Source organism: Alternaria metachromatica (genome assembly GCF_023757995.1).
Source record: "Alternaria metachromatica strain BMP 0045 chromosome Unknown scaffold_9, whole genome shotgun sequence".
Classification (NCBI taxonomy): Eukaryota; Fungi; Ascomycota; class Dothideomycetes; order Pleosporales; family Pleosporaceae; genus Alternaria; species Alternaria metachromatica.
The window spans coordinates 353,357-376,562 of record NW_026055500.1 but is presented as its reverse complement, the minus strand read 5'-3'; the positions used below and the strand labels follow the sequence as shown (position 1 = coordinate 376,562).

The 23,206-nt window shown below is 53.9% G+C and overlaps 10 protein-coding genes across 10 annotated transcripts; 8 read left to right on the top strand and 2 right to left on the bottom strand.

The window, feature by feature from the left end:
• Window positions 1-260: 260 nt before the first annotated feature.
• J4E83_004944 (uncharacterized protein) lies at window positions 261-1,799 on the top strand (the record flags this gene model as incomplete). Its single annotated transcript, XM_049331868.1, has 1 exon — window positions 261-1,799. One exon carries the CDS (start codon window positions 261-263, stop codon window positions 1,797-1,799), a length of 1,539 nt encoding a protein of 512 aa, XP_049188963.1.
• A 981-nt stretch (window positions 1,800-2,780) lies between these two features.
• J4E83_004943 (uncharacterized protein) lies at window positions 2,781-3,965 on the top strand (the record flags this gene model as incomplete). The annotated part of the gene is made up of 1 exon (XM_049331867.1): window positions 2,781-3,965. The coding sequence occupies one exon, from the start codon at window positions 2,781-2,783 to the stop codon at window positions 3,963-3,965; it is 1,185 nt and encodes a 394-aa protein (XP_049188962.1).
• A 514-nt stretch (window positions 3,966-4,479) lies between these two features.
• Window positions 4,480-7,389, bottom strand: J4E83_004942 (uncharacterized protein; the record flags this gene model as incomplete). The annotated part of the gene is made up of 6 exons (XM_049331866.1): window positions 4,480-5,649; window positions 5,698-5,818; window positions 5,866-7,014; window positions 7,065-7,150; window positions 7,207-7,299; window positions 7,354-7,389. 6 exons carry the CDS (start codon window positions 7,387-7,389, stop codon window positions 4,480-4,482), a joined length of 2,655 nt encoding a protein of 884 aa, XP_049188961.1.
• A 441-nt stretch (window positions 7,390-7,830) lies between these two features.
• J4E83_004941 (uncharacterized protein) lies at window positions 7,831-9,393 on the top strand (the record flags this gene model as incomplete). Its single annotated transcript, XM_049331865.1, has 6 exons — window positions 7,831-7,895; window positions 8,068-8,170; window positions 8,219-8,293; window positions 8,344-9,114; window positions 9,162-9,317; window positions 9,364-9,393. The coding sequence occupies 6 exons, from the start codon at window positions 7,831-7,833 to the stop codon at window positions 9,391-9,393; spliced, it is 1,200 nt and encodes a 399-aa protein (XP_049188960.1).
• A 484-nt stretch (window positions 9,394-9,877) lies between these two features.
• On the top strand, window positions 9,878-11,184 carry J4E83_004940 (uncharacterized protein; the record flags this gene model as incomplete). The annotated part of the gene is made up of 5 exons (XM_049331864.1): window positions 9,878-9,982; window positions 10,038-10,098; window positions 10,148-10,617; window positions 10,666-10,938; window positions 10,987-11,184. 5 exons carry the CDS (start codon window positions 9,878-9,880, stop codon window positions 11,182-11,184), a joined length of 1,107 nt encoding a protein of 368 aa, XP_049188959.1.
• A 720-nt stretch (window positions 11,185-11,904) lies between these two features.
• J4E83_004939 (uncharacterized protein) lies at window positions 11,905-13,799 on the top strand (the record flags this gene model as incomplete). Its single annotated transcript, XM_049331863.1, has 3 exons — window positions 11,905-12,512; window positions 12,559-12,911; window positions 12,958-13,799. The coding sequence occupies 3 exons, from the start codon at window positions 11,905-11,907 to the stop codon at window positions 13,797-13,799; spliced, it is 1,803 nt and encodes a 600-aa protein (XP_049188958.1).
• Window positions 13,800-14,677: 878 nt separating this feature from the next.
• On the top strand, window positions 14,678-16,374 carry J4E83_004938 (uncharacterized protein; the record flags this gene model as incomplete). The annotated part of the gene is made up of 3 exons (XM_049331862.1): window positions 14,678-15,038; window positions 15,089-15,693; window positions 15,742-16,374. 3 exons carry the CDS (start codon window positions 14,678-14,680, stop codon window positions 16,372-16,374), a joined length of 1,599 nt encoding a protein of 532 aa, XP_049188957.1.
• Window positions 16,375-16,533: 159 nt separating this feature from the next.
• J4E83_004937 (uncharacterized protein) lies at window positions 16,534-18,195 on the bottom strand (the record flags this gene model as incomplete). Its single annotated transcript, XM_049331861.1, has 3 exons — window positions 16,534-16,665; window positions 16,725-18,086; window positions 18,136-18,195. The coding sequence occupies 3 exons, from the start codon at window positions 18,193-18,195 to the stop codon at window positions 16,534-16,536; spliced, it is 1,554 nt and encodes a 517-aa protein (XP_049188956.1).
• A 1,107-nt stretch (window positions 18,196-19,302) lies between these two features.
• On the top strand, window positions 19,303-20,979 carry J4E83_004936 (uncharacterized protein; the record flags this gene model as incomplete). The annotated part of the gene is made up of 3 exons (XM_049331860.1): window positions 19,303-19,311; window positions 19,358-19,731; window positions 19,776-20,979. The coding sequence occupies 3 exons, from the start codon at window positions 19,303-19,305 to the stop codon at window positions 20,977-20,979; spliced, it is 1,587 nt and encodes a 528-aa protein (XP_049188955.1).
• Window positions 20,980-21,412: 433 nt separating this feature from the next.
• Window positions 21,413-22,126, top strand: J4E83_004935 (uncharacterized protein; the record flags this gene model as incomplete). Its single annotated transcript, XM_049331859.1, has 1 exon — window positions 21,413-22,126. The coding sequence occupies one exon, from the start codon at window positions 21,413-21,415 to the stop codon at window positions 22,124-22,126; it is 714 nt and encodes a 237-aa protein (XP_049188954.1).
• Window positions 22,127-23,206: the final 1,080 nt, after the last annotated feature.

The window sequence follows — 23,206 nt, the reverse complement described above, 5'->3', positions numbered from 1 at the left end:
AGTGCCAAGGCGCTTGTCGAGGCGGCAGCGCGGATTTCGCGTCACTCTGCAGCGACTGGCTTTCATCATCCACCACACCCCACCCGCCAGTTTTGGGAGACGCTCGCCGGCTACATCCTACGCGCATCACATGTAGTGAATTGCGTCGATTCTCTACAGCGCTACAGCGACGACATTGCGCGAATCCAACCGGACTTCATACCCGATCCTCCGCTTACGCCAATCACACGACCCAAACTCCTTTATCCACCACATCCACCATGACCATGGCAGAGAAGCGCCCCTACCCCGACGGCCAGGGCCCGAATGGAGACGCCAAGCGCGCAAAGGCTTCTGATGCCATCGAAGCCGCGAGGGCGAAAGCCAAGGCAAAGGCCGCTGAGATCGCAGCCCGTTTCGCGAAGCAGCCCGCCGCTGCGGCTCCTGCACCGGCGTCGGCTGGCGCTAGCGAATCAGTCCAGGACAAGCTGGCTGCCATGAAGGCACGGATGGAAGCGCTCAAGGCCGGCTCAGGAATCGCGAAAGCGCCAACACCAGACTCTACCGGTCCTCGCTTTGCGACAACACTGGGCAATCGCCGCTCAGAGACACCCAAAGTCGACCCCAATGCCAAGCCCGCTGCCTCGAAGCAGAAGCAACAACAGGAGGAGGAGCTGGAGAACCCATACTTTGACCCCAAGGCTGCCGCCCTTGCCAAGAAGAGAGGCCCTCGTGTCCTGGCTTTCAATGAGCATGGAAAGTACCTCGACCAGGCCTCCAAGCTGCGCGCGCAGCGCCGCCTAGAAGAGATCAAGAAGACGCTCGCCATCCAAGCACGCCGCGCTGGTCTGGACGAGAATAGCGAGCGCGGATTCCTGGTTCAGGCACCTCCGGACATCGAGTGGTGGGACGAGGGTATTCTGGCCGAGCCTACCTACGAGTGCTTGGACGACCCAACCAAGGTCAAGGTTGAGACCGACGATTCCATCATCACTCTCTACGTCCAACATCCTCCCCTCCTGAAAGCGCCCCAGGATCAGCGTCTAGTCCAGGTGAAGCCCATGTATCTTACCACCAAGGAGACACAGAAGTTACGCAGAATGCGCCGTGCGGCCGACCTCAAGGAGCACCAGGCTAAGATTCGTCTCGGTCTGGAGCCGCCTCCGCCACCCAAGGTTAAGCGCGGAAACATGATGCGTGTCATGGGTGAGCAAGCTATCGCAGATCCTACTGCTGTAGAGATGCTCGTCGAGGGACAGATTCAACAGCGTCACGACGATCACATCACTGCAAACGAAGACCGGAAGTTGACCAAGGAAGAGCGAGCGGCCAAGCTTGCAGCTAATCAGGAGAAAGACGCGCAGAAGGGTCTGTACATGTGCGTCTTCAAGATCAACACACTCGCCTACGGAAAACATCGTTTCCAGATCGACAACAACGCGAAAGAACATGCGCTCACCGGCATCACACTATTTAACCCTGATCTCAACTTGGTAGTTGTCGAAGGCGGCGCATATGCAATCAACAAGTACAAGAAGCTCATGCTCCATCGCATCAAGTGGCATGAGAATGGACCACCAACAGAGAACCAGGCCGAGAAGCAAGCATCGGATCCAAAGTGGCTGAGGCCAGTGACTGATACCGGAGACGTCAAGGACCATTCATCCAACAAGTGTATCCTCATCTTCGAGGGTGAGATCAAGGAGCGCTCCTTCCGCAAGTGGGGTTCAAGAGTCTGCGAAACCGCTGGCGAGGCTCGTGAGACACTCGGAAGGGCCAAGCTTGACAGTCTGTGGGCGCTCGCCAAGAGCATGGAGTGAGCGCGTCTTTCATCGCGACTTGACTATTTAAGATTACACTGCATCTTTGGCGACCTGGGCCGACATCATTTCGGACACATACCATTCAGGGCGCTCACCTGGAAAAGCGAATTTGGGAGGACTTCTCTTCATGCTCAATGTAAGTTTACTCATAACTCCATAGTTTGGAATCTACGTATTAATGCACCTTCTCTTGTTCCAGCCGCGCAATCGTGATGTTGCATATAGTCCGCATCTGCCCGTGCCATGCTAGCCGAGCTACTACAGAGCCTCTTGGCGATGCTCTTTCTTTTGAGCCTCTAGAAACCTACATGGGTATGGTAAGTGTAATAGCATGCGACCTACATGTGATGTATTCGGCAGAAGTCGAGATAGATATGAGCGTAGGTGTTTTCCTAGTACTCTGTCTTCTTCAAACCACGTTACGAGCGTGTCTTCTGTTCTCTCCACTTTAGTTGTATGCAGCAACGTGCTTCTTGAGGTTTTTCGTGAGCTGGATATCATGATTGTATGCTCCAGGCCCTACTTTCAGATGCCTCGCTGAGTGGCATACTGATCGTAGTCGTACTCTGGTTCCGTCACCTTCATCCTATGGTACACTTGATGACCCATCGCAACGAGCGACTCACAACTTCCGAAATCCATATGTACCCATCCAATCAGGTCCTCTCGAAAAGAGAAGTATCGTCAGCAGCTAGCCCGATCGTAGTTGCAACGGTAGGTTGGGGTGCTGTTACCATATTGGGTGCCGTGGAGGCCTCCACGCTACCTCATGACGCGTCGTACGTCAGTGTTGGGGATTGAGGTAGTCGCCTTGGGTGGAACGCATTTGATTCATTCTCAAGCAAAATAGTAATCCACCGCAAATAGTCAAACCATGGTACCACCGACTAAATAGCTCTCTTTCTTCCATATATAAGCCGACAGTCCATGCCTCAATCCTTTATACTCACACAAACACCTCCTCCAACCATCGTAGCTATGTCACGCAACACTGGCTTCCGTGGCAAATGCACTTCTGCCTACAAAAGACTTCCGCAAATCTTCAGCGACTCGCCAAATCTGCACATCATGTTACTCCTCGGGTCGCTTGAAATACTATTGTTTGCTGCTGCAAGATTTCTGAGGCACAATTACCCAGAAACCTATGCTGTCTGCTACTGGGATAAGCCGGGCGAGATGCGGACCCCGTCGCTCGGCTGCCCATACAACAGAGACGTTTTCGAAACGCCCACACACCGCGGCTGGCTAGCCTTCTACGCCCTTGTCGTCATCACGCTTCTACATGGTCTCGTCGCTCATCGCAACAAGCCGTGGCGTCTGCTGCAAGTCACATTTTGGCTTCACGTCCTCACCACGGCCATCATCCGCTGTCTGTCTACATTCTCCGGCTGGACAACACAACCCGACTGGGCGAGCTTGATCTGGAACTCCAACTCATCAGGCAAGTTCATCTGGTTATGGCTACTAGTCGAGATGGGGTGTTGGAGTTGGACATGTCTCGGCTTTTACGACGACTACTATTTCCGTGAGGCCACGCGCACCGTCCACGACCGAAGTGGCCACCCTGTATGGACTTTCACCGTCGACAAGAGTGATGAAGAAACAACAGACGCACTCTACTCTCCCTACAACCTCATCTTCCGGCCCTGGCGCGACATAGCTGTTCGACTGTCATACGTCCACCTCATTGACAACGCTATCCACGTCATCTGGTTCCGGTACTTTCACGTCGACGCTCCATACACCGCTTACGTCAACAACTCGGAGATCTTGACCATTATCCTCTTCGTCCTTCTGGCTGTATACACGTACACGCGCATGCGTACACACGTATACTTCGACAACAACACCACGGAACCTCTCGTCGACACCGAGAGCATCGTCCCATTTCCCATACACTCAGTCTCGCGCGACCTTTGCACGTTTGCATCACCGCACAACCTCTTCCGCACGGCGTCGCGGAACCATCAGGTCCTCCTAATCTGCACGTGCCTCATGTTCATGCTGTTCCCTTGGTCGCAAAATTTGGATTCTCGTGTCGCCAAGTTCTGCGGGTGGCTTCTCATGCACAGTCTGATTGTTCTTATAGTAGGGCAGATCAACGACTCGTGGAAAGAGTATAATAAGGCGTGGAAGAAGGGTGAAGAAGGTGATGGGCAGTGAAAGATTAGTGTGGCAGGTGTGTGGTCCGATTCCTGTTATGGGGAGGCAGAGTGGATACTCTCGAGAAGGGTGTTGGGAGATGTGGAAGAGTGATAAGGAGGCTGAGGTGCAGTGGGCCATTAGTGTAGCAGATGATCTTTCACTTGTGTATCAGCGTTAGGTCGGCATGGGTCACGAGGGTTTGTGGCGTAGTCAGTTGAAAATAACACCGTTCATCAACACCGCTATCGCCTGTCTCAATGCTGTCGTTCTATGGTCTACGAGAGTTGTGAGGTTATCCATCATGTGAGAGGCCAGCAAGAATTACGCATACTCAGTCCTGAACAACAGTCGATTCACATACCCAACCTATTTACAAAAGAACAACATGTCCCCTAAATCCAGCCTACACACATACACAAAGAAAGTAGCAGGTAGTCTAAATAGATTGGGGTAATTAACATCTTCGTACGTGCATCTACACTTCCACCTCTTCCTCCTCTTGCCCGTTATTCAAAACAACATCCTTCTCCATCTACACACCCAGATAGGTCCCGCTGGTAATCTTCTTAACAGTGGCGACAGGCTTCCAGCCAATCGCCGGACTAGGCGGCGCATTCTCCTCTGCGTCCGCAAACGGATCCGCCTCACCGTCGTCCTTCTTCGCGTTGAGAGGCGCACTCATGCTGACGCCTAGCCCGCTGCCTAGAGTCAAAGACTGCTCGTCGCTGATCTCCCAGCGGGCCTCTGTGTTGCCGGGTTTAGCTTGGCCGTCGGTGATGAAGCGGGCGCGGAGAGTTTGGGGAGCGGAGTCTTTGAAGAGGGTCACGTCGCCTAGGCGCCAGTAGATGAGGCCTTTGTCGCGCGAGAAAGTGCCGGTGGGTTTCGATTGGCAGGATGTGGCTTTTGATCCGGGTTCAAGGCGGATTACGAGGACGAGGTTACGGACGGTGATGCTGGTTGCGCCGCCGAGTTCGAATCGGGGGTTGAGGGAGTAGTTGAGGATGGCGGAGGTTTGTGTGGGTTCTGACTTCCAGGCTGGTGACAGGATGAGTGGTGGGAGCGAGGCTATGTTGCTGTCTTCGATGTGGAGCTGATAGTGGAAGGCCACTGATGTCTTCATAATCTTCGATAGGTCAACGGTGTAGTTGCCTGGGCTGTCTGTTGACTGCTCGATGAAGGCAGGGTTGGGCGCTACCTTCTCGAGCACGGGGAAGTTCTCCAGACGTATGCTCTCGGTGCCCAATGGACCGGCAGAGACATCGACGGGGTTGTACGCGAGCGCGACCTGCCCGATTACCATGGCCTTGGTAACGTTGCCCTGCTCGAACCAGGCGCTGACGGTCTCCACTAGCGACGCATTGAGCCCTGGTTCATGCAGGTCCGGATGCCTGATCGTGGTACTAGCGGAGCTGCTTAGCGATCGGCCCGATCGAATGGATTGCGTATCCGATGCTGGGTGGTCGTCTGACAGCAATGCGCGATGGGGAGGCTTGAAAGCTGGAGATGCAGGTTGGGGAGGAATAGCAGGGGCAGGGAATGTTGCTGAACCGGGGCCAGAAGCGAGACCAGAATCGCTCGTTGGGAGCGGAGGCACTTCGCCTATGCTTTGAAGCTCGGGTGCTGCGGGGTTTGGTACGAATATCGTGTTACGAACATCTCGGCGACCGCGCAACGTGCTTGACCGCTTCGGCTGGGCAGCTTGCTGTATGGATGTTAGTATAGGATTGAAGACACCTTTGCTATTACTTACTGTGCGCAGCATGTTGACCAGGTTGGCGGTAGCCGCATCAGCATCTCCATCTTCCTCTTGAATGGGGGCATTCCTGATGTCGAGCTTAAACTGGGGTGGTGCGTTGCCGTCATTTTGTGCCCTGTTGATGGTTAGCTGAGTAGACTGTCGTGTGTATGGTCATCTTACAAGCCTGCTTCTCTCTCGGCTTCGGTGATGGCATCAAGAGCTGATGGTGGCACAGAGAAACCCTCGGCATCTTTTTCAGGTTCTGGCTGCGTCTCCGTAACTGGTGGTGGCGGTAGTGGCTCTTTGAGCTCTGGTATGGACTCTTGGACTGGTGCAGTGCCATTGACGGCGGCTGGTGCATCTGCCTCCACGGTCGACTCGGGTGTGGGGCCATTAGGCGCAACATCAGTGCTGGCCTGGCGGGTAATGCTTTGGGAATCGGATCTTTGAGAAGTACTGGGTCTCTGCGATTGTCGCAGAGGTGATACCGGGCGTTCCGCAGTAGGAGGCAGCGATGGGCCCTGGTTATCACCCTTTTTCGATTTGCCCTTGCCAAATCCACTAAATGCCGAGCCCAGGTTTGAAGAAGATTGTCGGTCTGGTGATTGCGCTCGGCCGTACGGATGCGCACTCTGTCTCCTCCTCCCCAATACCGTGCCGAATCGCTTGAGAGGGTTGGAGCTGTGTTTCTCCGGCACAGAGCCACTCTTCTGACTCCGGTTGTCATCAACTGCGGTAGGGGATGTTGGTCCAGAAGCTGGAGGTGCTAGAGTGCGCGAAGGAGTTGGTGGGTTGCTTGGTTTCCGCGAAGGCTGGGGTGCATCTCCGCTCCGCATTCGCAACGCCCACGTTTGTATTTCATCGGCGGTTTCAATGTTCAGCATGGCATTCAGTGTCTCTTCGGCGGTAGTTCTACTCCGCTCTACCTGGTCTACCTCATGCGTTTGGAATTGTGTGAGCACATCGCGCAGGTGGTTCAGACGGGTCTCGTCAATGGCCTGAAGCTGCTCGAAGACGTAGGGCGCCTGTGAGTCCCATTGCAGCTCCGCCTTCTCGATATCCTGTACGGCGTCGGCAACGGCGGAAGCTTTGGCCTTCGATCCCTTATCACGAAGCTTGCTTTGCTTCTTCTGCGCCGTGTCGATGTCTTTTGCGATTGCCGAGAGGTTCCCCTGGATGTTGCCGAAGCCCTGCACGTCCCGGTTGTTGGCAGAGAAGTCGCGAAGGGGTCGTTCGACGTCGGCCTCGATCCGGGAGGCCAGATGCGCATGCGATGCGGCGATGGACTCGGTTGCGCTCACGATCTTCTGCCAGGGCGTCGCGAAGATGCTGCCCCGTGTTAGCTGGTGCGCTATGAGACGAATGGGGCGGGTGCATACCCCAGGTCCGAGGACTCATCGGGAGGATGTCTGTTTGCGAGCTTGCGCAGGCCGGTGACGTATTGTTCTTCGACGCGACGGCGTTCCTGCGCATTGGTGAGCACGTGTGGATGGCAATGCGCGGCAGCTGGGCCTGACGCACCTGCAGCCAGTCGGCAATGTGGGTGTTGAGCTGGCCGACATGTCTCATGCGGGTGTCGAGGACCGTCACGGCCTGGGCGGGCGACAGCGATGTCTATACATGGGGTGAGCCGAAGAAGTTGGGAGGGCAGCATCGAGGCACTCTCACCAGCAATGCCGGGTATTCTTTGCGTTGGAGCTCCATGGCGAGGAATGCGGGGGACGGGCGCACAGCCACAGAGAAGCGATTCGGGCTATTTACATGGAGAGGCAGCTCGGCGGGCTGGTCGGGAGTCGTGGAGCTGTCACAACTGCGCTGGCTGTCATGGCTTGGGGCTCGTCGCTTTCGGCCTAGTCCACCGCGGTTGCGTCCGGGAGTCTGACGTAACCTGGGAAACGACTAAACCTCGAGATGCCTCCCCTGACCCAGTCGGGGCTTTGGTGAAGATTCTGAGACGCGCCAGAACGTGTCGAGTGATTGCATAATATTGACCTCTGTGACCATGGCCATGCTGCCTTTGGGCACCGACCGCGCGGGCTTGGGCAGTGGCGGACGCTGAGTCGGGGCGACTGGTCTCCTTCTCTTGCCTGGCGACACCGCTACATGTCTCCTACCTCGACTTCTGCGTCTGAGTAATCGCGCCACATGGCTTCCTCGGACTGGCGAGCGAGCTTGGGCTTCACTGCCCGCCTGATGGCTGTCACAAAAATGCAGGTAACATGTTTATATCGTCACGCTAGGGAACCTGGTACATTATAGTCCGGAACAGGGCCCGACCATGTGAATGGCATACTTGCTTGATCGCGATATTCGATGGAAAAAGACGATTTGGCCCAATCAGCACACGTGGAACATGGAAATTCAAAACTAACATTATTGCAGGACATCAGCCTTCCAGGCAGCGGACCCTTCATTGTCGGCAGACGATGCTCGCAAAAAGGCCACTGTAGCTGAGACGACAATCTACGCCGACGCCCACTCTCTGGTATAGACCAATATGGTGCTCTATGATTCCATTTTAACCATGTCACAGGACGACTACGACAGATTGTGCAACGACAAGATAACAAATCTGCCCAGACCGTCACTCGACTTTCCAACACCAGAGGTCAGTAGTTGCCATACTAAAAACCACAAATCGACTAATTCGTATCCTAGGACGAAGACTATGTCCCAACACCCGGCGGCAAACCGGTTGGCAAGTATCAGAATGCACTGTACCATCGCGAAGGTCTCTTCTCCGTCATCTACAAAGCGCCTGCAGTTGGAAATGAAAGCTACTTTCCCACCAAGTCACCCACGAAGACCAATGTCGTGGCTCTGAAGATCACTACACCATCGGTAATGGAGCCACCGCACGACTCACAGCGAGAGGCCAAGATACTCGCCATGGCGGCATCAGAGCGGGTCATCCCTCTCATAGAGACTTTCCGCGAAAATGGAAGCCACTTCGTTCTGGTCTTCCCATTCGTGCGCCACGATTTCAACGACCTACTACGGGACAAGAAGCTGTCCAAGAGCCAGATCAAGTCGTGCTTGAAAGACCTCTTCACCGCCCTAGCCGATATCCATGGCAAGGGGATAATACATCGCGACATCAAGCCTTCCAATATACTCTTAAAATCCCTCGACGGACCAGCATATCTTTCCGACTTCGGCATCGCGTGGGCGCCCGAAGCACCGGGTCCAGAAGCAGCGGATGCGAAGATTACCGACGTTGGTACTACCTGCTACCGACCGCCAGAGCTGCTGTTTGGGAACCAGAAGTACGGCTGCAGTCTGGATCTGTGGGCTGCTGGTTGCACAGTCGCCGAAGCACTCGACCCCAGCCACGAGACGCTGTTCGATTCTGGAGAGTTAGGAAGTGATCTGGCGTTGATACAGAGCGTCTTCAAGAAGCTCGGAACTCCGAACTTGGAGGTCTGGCCGGTAGGTTTATGCGTCTGGCTTACCCGAACGCTTACTGATTGAAGCAGGAGGCTGCGGGTTTCCGCGACTGGGGCAAAGTGCAGTTCTACGAGTACCCGCCCCAGGACTGGTCGGCGTTGCTGCCGAGCCTTTCAGCGCAAGAACGAGATCTTGTTGGCAGTCTAGTCAAATACGAGAGTGGCTCGAGAATGAGCGCATCCAAGGTAAGATGACAAGCCAGACTTAATGACATAGCTAATGGTGTATCAGGTCCTAGAGCATGCCTACTTTTCGTCGTGAACATAAGGTCTGGTTGTTGGTCTGGGATATTCGCGTCCGGAGCGATGTGGAGGAGCGGGGCAATTCCGCACGCGTTGAACATACTGTCATTAGCATGACGCACCGTATATAATTGAAATAGTGATATAATTAATTCTTGTTAGCCGTCCACTGAAAAGTTAGCTCCACTATGAGTAACCAACTGTGGGCGAGTGGAAGTACAGGTCAGCACAGGGTGCACTAGCCGGGCAGGCAGGGTTGATCCTCGGGCCATTCACAAGCAACAGCATCACCAGGGCAGAGTAGAGACAGGACAACAACCGCATTGGCCCCCTGTATGCCATAACCGCCCTCGGAGCCCGAGCCATATTCCCCTACCGTCGCCTGTATGTTGTCGCCGTCAAGATAGCAGCTTCCCGGCCCTGGCCTCAAATCGCAGCCCCTCATAGCACCGCCGCCATCGCACCTCGATCCCCGCCCTGCAAAACTTCCGAGCCCCCTCAATATGGCGTTCCTATTCCGAAACAAGCAGAAGAACAACCTCGAGCTTACCCGCTCCATCAAAGAGCTTACGTTGCGGCTAGGACAGGAGGACAAACCCAACCCCAAGGTGCGCCCAGCCGACTGCAGTGCAGCGCTTGGGAGACATTTCTGACATGTGATAGCTGGAGGAAGGGCTAGCACTAGACCTGCAGCAGATGAAGATTAGGCTTCAGGGCACACCCGGTGCGTTCGTCTCTTGCGACACAGTTGAGAGTATACTAACGTGCCAAAGACACAGAAGTAAATCCCGAGGCTGTCTTCCAGCTGCTCACGAGTATCCTAAACGAAGACCTCCTCTACGCGCTAGCAATAAACATCCACAAGCTCCCATTCGAATCACGAAAAGACGCCCAGGTCATATTCTCGACCGCATTCCGCTACAAGCCCGCCGGGCAGGCCACACCACAAGTCCTAGAGCACGTCGTCGCATACCGACCGGATATCATAATAGCGCTATGTCGAGGCTACGATAGGCGGGAAAGCGCCATGCCATGTGGTGGCATTCTGCGCGAGGCACTCAAATACGATGCGATTGCTGCGCTGCTGCTCTACGACGAGCCAATGGAGGATGGCCAGACGCTCGACTTGGGCAACGTGAACCCGGATCTACCAGCCACCGGCAATGGTGTCTTCTGGAAATTCTTTGGGTGGATAGACAAGGGCGCATTCGAAGTCAGCGCAGACGCATTCAACACATTTAGGGTAGGTTGGCTGGCTGGGCATGGCATTTCACGGGCTAACATGCGATAGGAAATCCTGACAAAGCACAAGCCGTTGGTGGCTACGTTCCTACAAACGAACTTCGACGCCTTCTTCTCGAAATACAACTCGATGTTGGTCCAGTCGGAGAGCTATGTGACGAAGCGCCAGTCGATCAAGCTTCTGGGCGAGATCCTGCTCGACCGGGCGAACTACAACGTTATGACGCAATATGTGGATTCGGGGGAACATCTCAAGATCATCATGAAGTTACTGCGGGACGACAGAAAGATGATCAACTACGAGGGCTTCCACGTCTTCAAGGTTAGTAATGATAAGTGTCAGAGGATGTGCGCATGTTAACAGACGCAGGTGTTTGTTGCTAACCCGAATAAATCCGTCGCGGTGCAACGCATCTTGATCAGCAACCGGGAGAAGCTACTACGTTTCCTGCCGTCATTCCTAGACGATCGGACAGAGGACGAGCAGTTCATCGACGAGAAGAGCTTCTTGATCCGGCAGATCGAACAGCTGCCCTCAGCACCCGTAATGCCGCCGACACCGACATAGTCACACGTTTTCTCAGTTTAGACTCGCATCTGATGGCGTTCGAGGTTGGATATCCTTGGAGTTTTCCGTGGTCGGCGCAGTGATCGGCACACTTTTCATCGATGGAAGGTTGGCATGCAGGGCGGACTGCAGATGCAGGGCCCGCAGTGCATTGGGTTCGGAAGTCGGGTCGTCAGCGTCATGCTTTTCCAAAAGCATGTAGGCACTCTTGGACCAAAAATAGTCAACAAAGGGATTGCACATTGTAGGTGTTGGGACAGTCCAACATGTGCATTTTCCATGACATAGAGAATGATGCATACCAAGTGGTCGCGTGCAGTAGTCGGCATCTCGGCTGGCAGGCGTCTAGACTCCATCTTCATCACCTGGTGGATCTCCCGCGGCGAGCTTCCCCGCTTAACAACTAATTATGACACGTGGTGGTGATTGGCCGCTGCTTGGTGCGCCGTGTGAAGAGCCGGCCAAGCCGGTGTCACAGAGTGCAGGCCGTAACAATCAAAACGTCGCGCGCTGCGGCAGCGGGCGTGATATTGTCGCGTCTGTCTGCTTGTACCTGCATCCTTCTGTCGCGTTGAAGCATCCCTTGACGCATCTTCCCGCTAAGCCCCTGATGCTAGCCCGCTGCTAGCACTGCTAGGAAACCGGGCCAGCTGGCGGGTCTTCCTCCTTCTCGGCTTGGCGACGAGGCTAAAGCGAATCAGGTGCACGCCGTCGAGCAGCATGACTTCAGAGGGGGCCCGGATAACTCGCTGGCTGCAGTTGCAGGACACCGCTACACAACAAGGCCCGCTGCTTAGTCCGGGGAATGAATTTCCTCTGAGAACACTGCCATCCCTGCCCTCCGCCAGCTCCCTCTCCGACCTGGGTTCGGATGACGGCCACAGAGTCTCGCACCGCACCAACATTGCGAAACTCATCCACCCGCCCACCCCTACCATGACGGATGAGCATACGGCCGCTCGCAGACGTTCCTCCTCGCTCGCCGGCGCCACCCTGCCCACCAAGACAGACCTGAAGAAACACCGACGCCGCCGTTCCGACCACATTGCCGAAGAAGGAGAGGAGTCCTCCTCGGGTGCAGACCGCTCCGACTCAGAGTCCAGTGACAGCGCCGACGACGACGACATGAGCGCCGACGGGCTCGAAGACGACGAGGAGACGGGCCTCACCAAGCGCGACAGGCGGAGACGCCGGAGAAGAAAGAGGCGGAACACGCTGCTCGACCAGCGCATCGTGCCGGATGATACATACACAAAGGAGGAGAAGAAGCTCGCCGACCGGAACTTGCTCAAATCGATGCTAGTCAATGGAGTTCTGATATGTCTATGGTAGGACGTCAATAGGAGTACGGTTGACACGCGCTGACAGCCCCAGGTACCTCTTCTCGATATCGATATCCGTCTACAACAAGTGGATGTTCAAGGAGGCCAAGGGCGACGGCGAGACCAAGAACATCTTTCCCTTTCCGCTATTCACGACATGTCTGCATATGATAGTCCAGTTTACGCTCGCGTCGCTCGTCCTATTCCTAATACCCTCCCTCCGACCGCGACACGATTCCCTTAACCCGCACGCTGCCGGCTCGCGCGTAGAGCCGGTCGACCCCAAGAAGCCGCTCATGACCAAGTGGTTCTACTTCAGCAGACTCGGGCCGTGTGGTGCAGCCACTGGCATGGACATTGGCCTGGGCAACACGAGCTTGAAGTTCATCTCGTTGACATTTTTCAGTAAGGGATGACCTCTCCTTTCTGAGATTACAACTAACAGCAACAGCTATGTGCAAGTCATCTGCACTCGGCTTCGTCCTCATCTTTGCCTTCCTCTTCCGCCTCGAACAACCCTCCTGGCGACTCGTATTCATCATTCTCATCATGACCTGCGGTGTCGTCATGATGGTAGCCGGCGAGGCTGCCTTCCACACCCTCGGCTTCATCCTCGTCATGGTCTCGGCCTGCTCGTCCGGCTTCCGCTGGTCGCTGACCCAGATCCTGCTCCTTCGCAACCCCGCGACAGCGAACCCATTTTCCTCCATCTTTTTCCTCGCACCCGTCATGTTCATCAGCATACTCATTCTCGCGATACCCGTGGAAGGCTTCCCCGCGCTCATGGAGGGCCTTTCACAACTTTTCGAAGCCAGGGGCGCCGGCCTCGGCATTGGCATTCTTTTGTTCCCGGGCGTCCTCGCCTTCCTTATGACCGCCTCCGAGTTCGCTCTGCTGAAGCGCACTTCTGTCGTCACCCTTAGCATTTGTGGCATTTTCAAAGAGGTCGTCACAATTGGGACTGCGAACCTTGTTTTCAAGGACCCTCTTACGCCCATCAACCTGACTGGGCTTGTCGTCACGATCGGCAGCATCGCGGCATACAATTACATGAAGATCAAGAAGATGAGAGAGGAGGCGCGGATGAACGCACATCTCCAGAACCAGGAGACGTATGCGCCTGTCAACACCGTGGATCCATTGGAGCGCGACCGAAGAGGCAGCGTCGTCGTACGACCAGGGCAAGGCATCGTACGCAACAGTCTGCAACTTGCGCCGGGTCTGAGCGGGGCATCCGTCGCTGAAAACCCAGCGCGAGCAAGTCCGATCAAGACTGCACGGGACACTGAGTAGCATACATGTGTGTAGCAAGCAATTATTCTGGATTTCAGCGTGTGTATTGTTGGGTATTTCATCGCACTTTTTTGTTAGCATCATCAGGCGTTCAGGACACTTGGGAAGTTTTGGAAGGCGGGTGTGCGAACGCTGCCGTGCCGTGGGATTACTATACCCTTTCCTTGAGACTGCATCTGAACCACATTCGCTATGTACTATCATATCAATATCTATTTCGTGTGTTTCAATAAGATAGACTCAGTGAGTGATGCGCACTATACAGATGAGAAAAGATCGAAGCCCTACCTGCTGGAAGTCTACGTCGTCTTGGAATTTAAGAAACTTCAGGTCTCGTCTTGGTGTAGACGACAGCGCACCTGTTCAATATCTGGTTCTTCCTTGTATGGGGCGGATGATCCAAGGTAGTTGTTCGGTACTACGTGCTGTAGTGCATCTTGTAGCTTGAGATCCAAGGAGTAGACAACCAATCGACTACCGCGGAGGCATTTCGGGGATCGGCGGGACAATCTAGGACCCTTGGCCGCAGTTACCTCATGTGGCCATGCACGTCGAGAACACCTGCCACAACCACCTGCACATTCACATCTGGCGTTGACCGTCAGACCTCCTTCCCTCCCTTTCTCTCGCCGTTTACACGCCGGCATATCTGTTTCGGGCAAACGTCCGCACTTGCGAGCGTTAAGCGCTTCGTTTCGCACGACGCAGGTTTCAGAAGCCCCGAAAGTCCGGCAGTACGGTACAGTAATCAGCCTCATCGTGGCTTATTAACTCGCACTGCTTCTTGCCTCTCTACCTCCTTCCTCACGCGCAATACCGCATTCGCTTTTCTTGTTCGACCGCGACCGCGACATCACGTCGCTTTACTGCCGCCTGCCATGCGGCTCCTCACCTCCCTCCTTGCGCTCCCCCTCGCGCTGTTGCCTTCGCTTGCTTTCGCGCAGGATCTCGAAGTCCAAGTCACCAGACCGGCGGAATGTACGCGCAAAACTCAGAAAGGCGACAAAGTGTCGATGATGTACAAGGGCACGCTGCAGAGCGATGGCAGCAAGTTTGACTCGAGCTACGACCGTGGCGCACCGTTTACATTCACGATTGGCAAGGGCCAGGTGATCAAGGGCTGGGATCAGGGTCTGCTGGATATGTGTATTGGAGAGGCCAGGAAGTTGGTCATCCCGCCTGGGCTGGCGTATGGGAATCACGCTATGGGTGATAAGATTCCTGCGGGATCAACGCTGGGTATGTTTGCTTTGTGCGGAGAGTTTGGGTCTGACTAATGGTGCGTGCAGTTTTTGAGACCGAGCTTATGGGCATCGACGGCGTGGAAAAGGAACCTGCGAAACCTGTTGAGCCTTCGAAGGCTGCCCCTGCCACACCGACACCGACTGGTATTACGGATGACAACGTCAACGCCAACGACGAAGAAGCCGCGCCCGAAAACGTACCCAGACCGACGTCTACACCCTCGTCTGAAGCTACTCCAGCAGAGACCAAGCCTGAGAAGACAGCAGTACCAGCCGCCGAGCCTAGCAAAGCTGTAGCCGCACAAGGAAACCCGATGGATGGCGAGAGCGACAAGGGCGAGTGCAACCTCCTTGGAAACTTTGCACTGATTGTACAAGGTTTCCTTGGACTACTCGCCGTATCCTCCCTCGCAATCAAGAGGCTGAGGGAGTCTCCGCGACGGCCCATAAAGATCTGGTTCTTCGATGTTTCCAAGCAGGTCTTTGGCTCGGTTCTGTTGCATCTCGCAAACGTATTGATGTCTATGCTGTCCTCCGGCAAATTTGACGTAGCAGCAACAACCAGCGCGACAACGAAGTATGCTGGAACCAACGAGGAGGGTGACCAGCCGAACCCGTGCTCGTTCTACCTCCTCAACCTGGCCATCGACGTAAGTTCATTCCCACGAACATCTGCAATCAGTAACTAACGATCCCAGACCACAATCGGTATCCCAATCCTCGTGCTCCTCCTTAAAGTCCTCCACGCAGCGTTCGCGAAAACCCCTCTAGCCAACCCCCCAGAGTCCATCCGCAGCGGCAACTACGGCCAACCACCCCGCGCAACCTGGTGGCTCAAGCAATCCATAATCTACTTCCTCGGCCTCATCGGCATGAAACTCTGCGTTCTCGCCATCTTCGCCTTCCTCCCTTGGATCGCATGGGTAGGAGACTGGGCACTGCGCTGGACAGAAGGAAACACCGCACTGCAAATCACTTTCGTCATGTTCATTTTCCCGTTGATCATGAATGCGCTGCAGTACTGGATCATTGATAACTTTATCAAGGACCCTGAGCATGGTAGTGGTAGCGGTAGTGAAGGCAGGTATGGCGTTGTTGGTGAGGATGACAGCGAGGATGAGGATGATGAGGAGTGGTTGGAGCGCCAGAGAAGGAGGCGTGAGGCGGGTATTGATGGTGAAGACAGTGATATTGAGGCTGCGGAGGTGGATCCGTTGAAGGAGGCTAATCCTACGATGGTACCGTCAAGGAGTAAGAGTCTCAAGGCTGGAAGCGACTACGATCCCGCTGTTGATGGGGCGAGTGGTAGTTTGAAGACGAGGACGGAGTAGAGTGGTTGTACGTAGTGGTTTGCGGTGTTTGCATTATCAATAGGCTTAGTTTGCGTACTTGTCTCATAGCGGGCTTGGGGTTTGGAATAGACGTGCATCATCTGTGCAGGAAAGCGACATTGGTATGTTGTGCGAGTGTGAAGACTATACATATGTCTCCTACAACATCGGCTTGATCTCCGCTGCCTCCTTGAAATCCGCACCGGTCTTCGACTGCACCTCATCTACGGTCACACCATCCGCAAGCTCAATAAGCGTCAGTCCCTCTGTAAAGTCGACATCAAACACACACTACGCAATCATTAGTTTCCAATCCATATAACTCGAAAAGGAAAAGAGGTGGTACTCACCAGATCCGTAATAATCCTGCTCACACAGGCCTTACCCGTAAGCGGAAACTCGCACTGCTTAAGAATCTTGGGCCGCCCCTTCTTATCCGTATGTTCCATAGTAACCACCACCTTCGTCTTCTCCGGATTACTGACCAAATCCATCGCGCCGCCGAATCCCTTGACCTTACCGGGCAACATCCAGTTGGCCAGGTCACCTCTAGCGGACACTTGCATAGCACCGAGGATAGTCAGATCAATCTTGCCCGCACGAATCATGCCGAAACTCTCTTCGGAGCCAAAGCAGGACGCGCCGGGGAGGAGAGTAACAGTTTCTTTGCCAGCGTTGATGAGGTCAGGGTCTTCGAGGCCCTTTTGCGGGTATGGACCTAGACCCAAGATGCCGTTTTCAGACTGGAGTTGGACTTCTACGGAGGGGTCTACGAAGGACGGGGCGAGCATGGGCATGCCGATGCCTAGGTTGGCGTACATGCCGTTCTTGAACTCCTTTGCGGCGCGGCGCACGATGCGTTCGCGTTTCGAGGCTGCGTCGCCGGCGCCGAGGGCGGAGACAGCTTCCTGGGGGTCTTTCGCGTTGACGACTTTTTCGATCTTCTTTTCGGCTGTGAATTGGATTACGCGGTCGATGTAGATGCCGGGGACGTGAACGGCGTTGGGAGGGATCTCGCCGGGCTCGACGATGTGCTCGGCTTCTACGATTGTAGTGGTTGCGTTACGAGCCATGGCGCCGTTGAAGTTTTGGGCGGAGAAGCGGAATTGCACGTTTCCTAGGCGGTCGGCTTTGTAGGCTTTGATGAAGGCGTAGTCGCCTTTGATGCTTTCTTCCATTACGTAGCTCTTGCCTGCGAAGACTTTGACGTCGCGCGGTGTGGAGTATTGGGCTACGCTGCCGTCGCTGTTGTGCTTGAGGGCTAGTTCGCCGGTTTGGACGACGGTGCCAAAGGCGGCGGGTGTGTAGAAGGCTGGGATGCCGGCGCCGCCTGCTCTACATCGCTCGGCGAGTGTGCCTTGGGGTGTGAGTTCGAGTTCTAGCTCGCCGGTGAGGTACATTTGCTCGAGCACTTTGTTCTCGCCTACGTAGCTGGCAATCATCTTCTTGACTTGCTTGCTTTCGAGTAGTAGGCCGAGGCCTCCTCCAACGATGCCGGCATTGTTGGATACGGCGGTAAGACCTGTGATGTGTGGTGTGCTCTTTACTTGGTGGATGAGCGTATCTGGGACGCCTGAAAGTCCGAAGCCTCCGCATAGTAGCGTACTGTCAGAGGCCATGTCTTCGATAGCCGCTGCGGCACTCGGGTAGACCTTGTTGATCTCATTGCGGCGCAGAGACGATGAGAAGGAGCGCGAGAGGTTGAGGTATGTCTGTCAGTGTTAGCAGCCGCTGGAGAGTACCAAGAGAAGGTTGAATGACTTTTGTTGTGCTCCGCGAAAAGGTGCGCGCAGTGCGCAGTGTGAGGGATATCGACGGCATACTGGGCTGGACTTTGCGCGAGTATGCAAACTTCCAGACTTCCAAAATATGCTATGCAGCGCTCAACTCACAGACTGTGGAGGTGTAGATAACAAATCACTGTGGGGAGAATTGGAGCGCTCCCGGATATCTGTATACCCAAGCATCGTCGCAGCAGCCTCGGGAAGCTCTAGTATGGGTTGCGTCGGCATCTTGACGCGGGAGGGCGGAACAGCGCCGACGCGGAATGTGGAGGAAAATCGAGGGCCTGGAGTGCGGAGTAGTCAGGTACTGTGTGGTGATTGGGTGGGCTGTGGTGGGCAGGCGCGGACTTGTTTTCCTCGTGGCCAGCTAGCTCCGGAACGTCAGACATCGATGAGCAAGCACGCAAGGTCGTGAGTCTTTCTTCATTCACACATCCACAAAAGTCACTCGTATCTTGACACACCTAGTGGAGATGTGCCTCATCCTACCTTCTATGGATCTCTCCGACGGCTTACGGGCGTTGTATCGGCCTTGTTCTCCATGAACCCAAGCGCGCTCGCTTGTAGAAAGACAGACAACATGAACATGCGGAGGGGAATATGACAGAACATGATCCTAGCGACTTGGGGGCTACTCGGACTTGTTTAGTCAATATTAACTTACGTGCATCGTATACAGGAGTAGCATTCCGGGTTGTCTGCGTCAAATCTCTTCCCTAACCCTCACATACCGTTCTTTATGTCACTTCTTTCTTCCCAAACATATCCATAGTTCGGGTCTCATCGTTTATGAAATAAGGATCGTCTCTGTAAGACCCCATTAAAGTCTTCTCACGTTACTTCCCCACTCTGTTTAATCCCAGACCTAAGAAGATATTCTTTTTCCAAACACTGGTAGAGAGCGCTGTAGAGCGGTTTAGTCTTAATATTCCTACGACATCGATAGCTGTTTAGATGCCAATGCTTTCCTGAGTTGTTCGGTAGTGATCAGTTCGCCAAGAAAACCTGGGGGCCTTTGCACAAGTGCCTAGGTAACCACAACAACGCCTAGTAGTCCAGGCGTCATATCACCCACACAGTCCAAAATTCTGTATTTCGCACAAAGTCAACCCACCCAAAGAAGATTTCTGTTGTCTGGTACGCCATGGATAAGGTAAGTTTCGCCTCTCCGCTATCGAATTTGACTAATTATTGGCAAGGAAGCAAAGCCTGTAGCGGATCCGGTGAAGCTCAAACAAGAGGGCGAGATCTTACTGGCCGACTCTATGAAGTCAGAAAGGGCGGTAGCAGACTACCTGAGCAGTCTGGGTTTGGCTGCGGATGAAAGAGTGGGCGGTAAACACCGTCTCCTTGATCCAAAGGCAGAAGAACTCTATGAAGGCGTCACGAAAGCAGTGATCAACAGTACACTGCCCAAGGACCTTCCCAACCTACGGAAGGCGTACGAGGATCCGGAGTGCTTCAAGGAAGAAGCTCAAAGCTTGATGTCGCGCTACGGCTCTATATGGGGAGACGATGACCGAAGAAGTGCAACAAACGAACTTCGCATTAGCCAGCCGGATGACAAAGCGACGTAAGACAACTCTGTCTTCCAAGAAAGCGAACTGACATGGGTAGTATCGAGATCATGCTAAGATGCTTGATCGGGAAACGCCTCTTTACGTCTCGAAAAGACACGCTTAGGAAAGTTAGGAAGCAGGAACGCTCTCTCTCGAACGCGCCTTTACCCAAGCCCTTCATCAGGGGCCCCTCCAGTAACAGCGCACCCGAAGATGTCGCTCTGAGCACTGTCACAAATTCTTATGGCGGCGATGACAATCCCAGCGACGACTCGGAATCATACGGATTTATCAAGCAGGAGAGCTCCCCCACTTTATCGCCAGATATCAGGACCATCAGCGATGTACCTGCTTATAACGGTACTACGCTTGGAGGTACTCTCGGAGATCAAGATGACGCGGAGATTGATACACTGCCCCTGGAGGAGAGAAGGCTGAAGAAGGCGGACAAGCAAGAAGAAAACTCTTCCTTGACTACGACCACCCCGGACACAGATTGTCCCCCGTATACACGCTGGGATGAGCTATCTGCAACAAAAACAAGCGGTATCAACTGCAGCGGTCTTACTCCCAGCATGGAGGACGGTCGTCAAGTCGAATCAAGCGACGACACATCATTGATCGACCGGTTCAAGGACATGGCTCTGCAACCAGAGCAGAACATTGCGACGCATGCTCAACTACATGAGGACCAAATTGGAGACTCTTCCATGGACTCTAAGCCGAAGGAAGAGTCACTCCACCAACAAGCCGCCTTTGATGAGCTGGTAGAGGTGCTCAAGACGTCGACTCCTCAGGGTTCCAAGACCAGAAAGCTCGAGTTCATCCGATGCAAGCTGTCCACCACCGCGACGCTCAAGAGAATGAAACGAGAATTGGGTACCACTATTTTCATGGAATCTTATACATCAATGTTGTTGTGGCACAAGATTCACGCTAAATTGCAAGACTTCCAGATGGCTACCAGCTACCACGGAAAGGCAGGTGCGGACTGGCGGGCCCACAAGCAGACTTTGAGAGCGTCCTCTTGGAAAGATGCATCCCTGCCTGCTCTATCCGCGCATCGCGAGCTAGGTCTGTTTGTCCAGGAGTTGGAGGGACGTCGGGAATGGGTGGCATTCAGGCCGGATGTGTTCGCGACACGTGTAGCTTGCTTCTACGCTACTCTTCTACAGCAACCAAATATAGGTGCTGCGGATCTTGTTGCTGGATTTCAGGAGTATAACGTCGAGTTGCTCAAGTGGTTCGAGGTTGGAGATTGATTGGCAGGCAACATGGCGATTAGATTCGGATGCAAGATGGCGGAAACATTACAGGGCACGAGATGGGATAGATATGAGATGAGGATAGTCTGATGGCTTACCAGCACAGAACCATGACTCTTATATACAGTAAAAGCGTTGATTCATAGCGACCTCGACAATCTTGTCACCGTACGAGTCAAGCAGACGTCTGTCAGCGCCAGTCACTTCTCGTATCGCTCCAAGTCATCGTTAAAGACTCATGGCAGGAATACTACACATATTTCAACTCTTTTCGTTCCCTTCATCTTCCTCCACATACACCTTTTCCCTGCAAATTTCTACTACATGCAAAATACCACGCTCTTCTCTATAAACATCTATCAAGAACACTACGCAGACGATCAGTTCCTCATAGCGCATATCTTCGTATCTTCAACTCCCAACCACAACGATGGTTTTCTACGCCGAGTACTTTATGCTTTTGGGCTTTGCCCTGGTACTAATACCACACGGTCAACAGACCAGCCCCTTCTCACACGCAGGCGTAGTGAAGAAGAGCGAGGCACCGCTTCTGGGCTTGACATCGGCGGCTGAGGGGAGCATGTCGATGAGTTCGGTCTTGGAGTTCATGTCGTCTATGGGCGTGCCTGTGGCATCTTCTGCGGGTTCTGCATCTCCGGCCGTGGCTTCTGGTGCTGGTACCGGCGGTGGCGGTGGTGGCGCGACTGCATCGGGTGTGTCACCAGCATCACCTGCGGAGTCAGTCGGCTTGGTGGCGGATGAGGGACCGGAGTACGGCAATGTCATTATCAACAACCACTGCCAAGAAGAGTTTGATCTAAACTCGGTCGCTGCCTATACCCTAGGTGGTGATAGGTCCGAGGAGAAAGGAGGCAACGGAACCTGGGATTTCTACCAAGATCACGTCAAGCATACTATCGCAGTTGGAGGAAGCTACACAGAGCCTTTTCGCGCCACTTGCCCAGCCTACGACGATAAGCGCAAAGCCGACTACTGTGCGGAATACGATAAACTGCGCGGTCAGAGTCCGGTATTCAAGATGTGGAATCCCAGCAAGCCAGCGGAGATTCTACAGTTTGAGTATGGGCTGGTCCAGAACAAGACTGCTGGTGATACGTATCAGAAGCTCTGGTATGGTAAGTGAACAGCACGCGTCTTAGCTGAGTAACATCTTTACTGACTTCACCCCAAGACGTTTCGCTCCTGGATTGCGCTGATCCTGCCAAGCATCCTGCTTTGTACGGCCATAACAAGTTCAACGATCTCAACATGTCCGTTACGGATATGCAACACAAGATCGACATGTGTCCTGGGTATCAGAACGGGATGAAGGTATCGTTCAAAGCGAAAGACGGCTGTGATGCTAGTGTATGTCGTCCAATCGAGTGTAAAGGCACGGAGTACTGCCCAATATATTACTTCGGAAGGACCTACACGAACGAGCCGAGTATGGTTTGTCATGCGGAGTTCAGAGGAGATATGGTGCTGGATCTCTGTGCGGGTAATGCTGGTAGCGCTGCCAATACTCGCAGAGGTATTGGAAAAGACGAGGATGTTCAAAGCGCTGGAAGTGTCTAGATCAATGTGGTGTGCGGTCGTTTCATTGATGATTGTTGAATGAGCGGTTTTGTCTTGTCGGTGTGTTTGAGGCTTGCTGGAAATTTAGTAGTAGATGTATTTGTCATTCGCTTGGCTCTTTTACACGCTTACGTTCCGGTGACGCAAAAGTGCATTTTGTTAGATCGTGTGGTAGCTGTCCCTTTGATTTGGGGAATATCGTCTATGGCGAGTGTTGTTATTCATGTTCGCGTACTGGCGCAGGAAATGGCGAGACATATCCACGTGGTCTGTGCTGCAAGGTTAAATCCGATGCTGGTGCGCAGGCAGATGGTATTTGTAAATTCCTAGATGATCCTTCGGATGCCATTAAATATGCGAAACAGCTCATTCTTCAGTAATAATCATAGTTCTTCTTGAGAGATGTGGTTACAGATCTCGCACGGATAGGCTACGCGCGGCTCAAACGTTCGTGTTCGCGTCATTGGGGTGGCGATCATCACGATCTGATCGGCGATTGCGTACCGTGGTTGTTCCATAGGTAAAGCTCCGCGGACCCTGGATAACGGTTCGCACAAAGATCATCCTCACCGAAGACGGCTGTGGCGTCTCGATATTGGGATTGTCTGTAGATCTGCGTTGGGTAGTAATGGGCAATGTAAGGTAC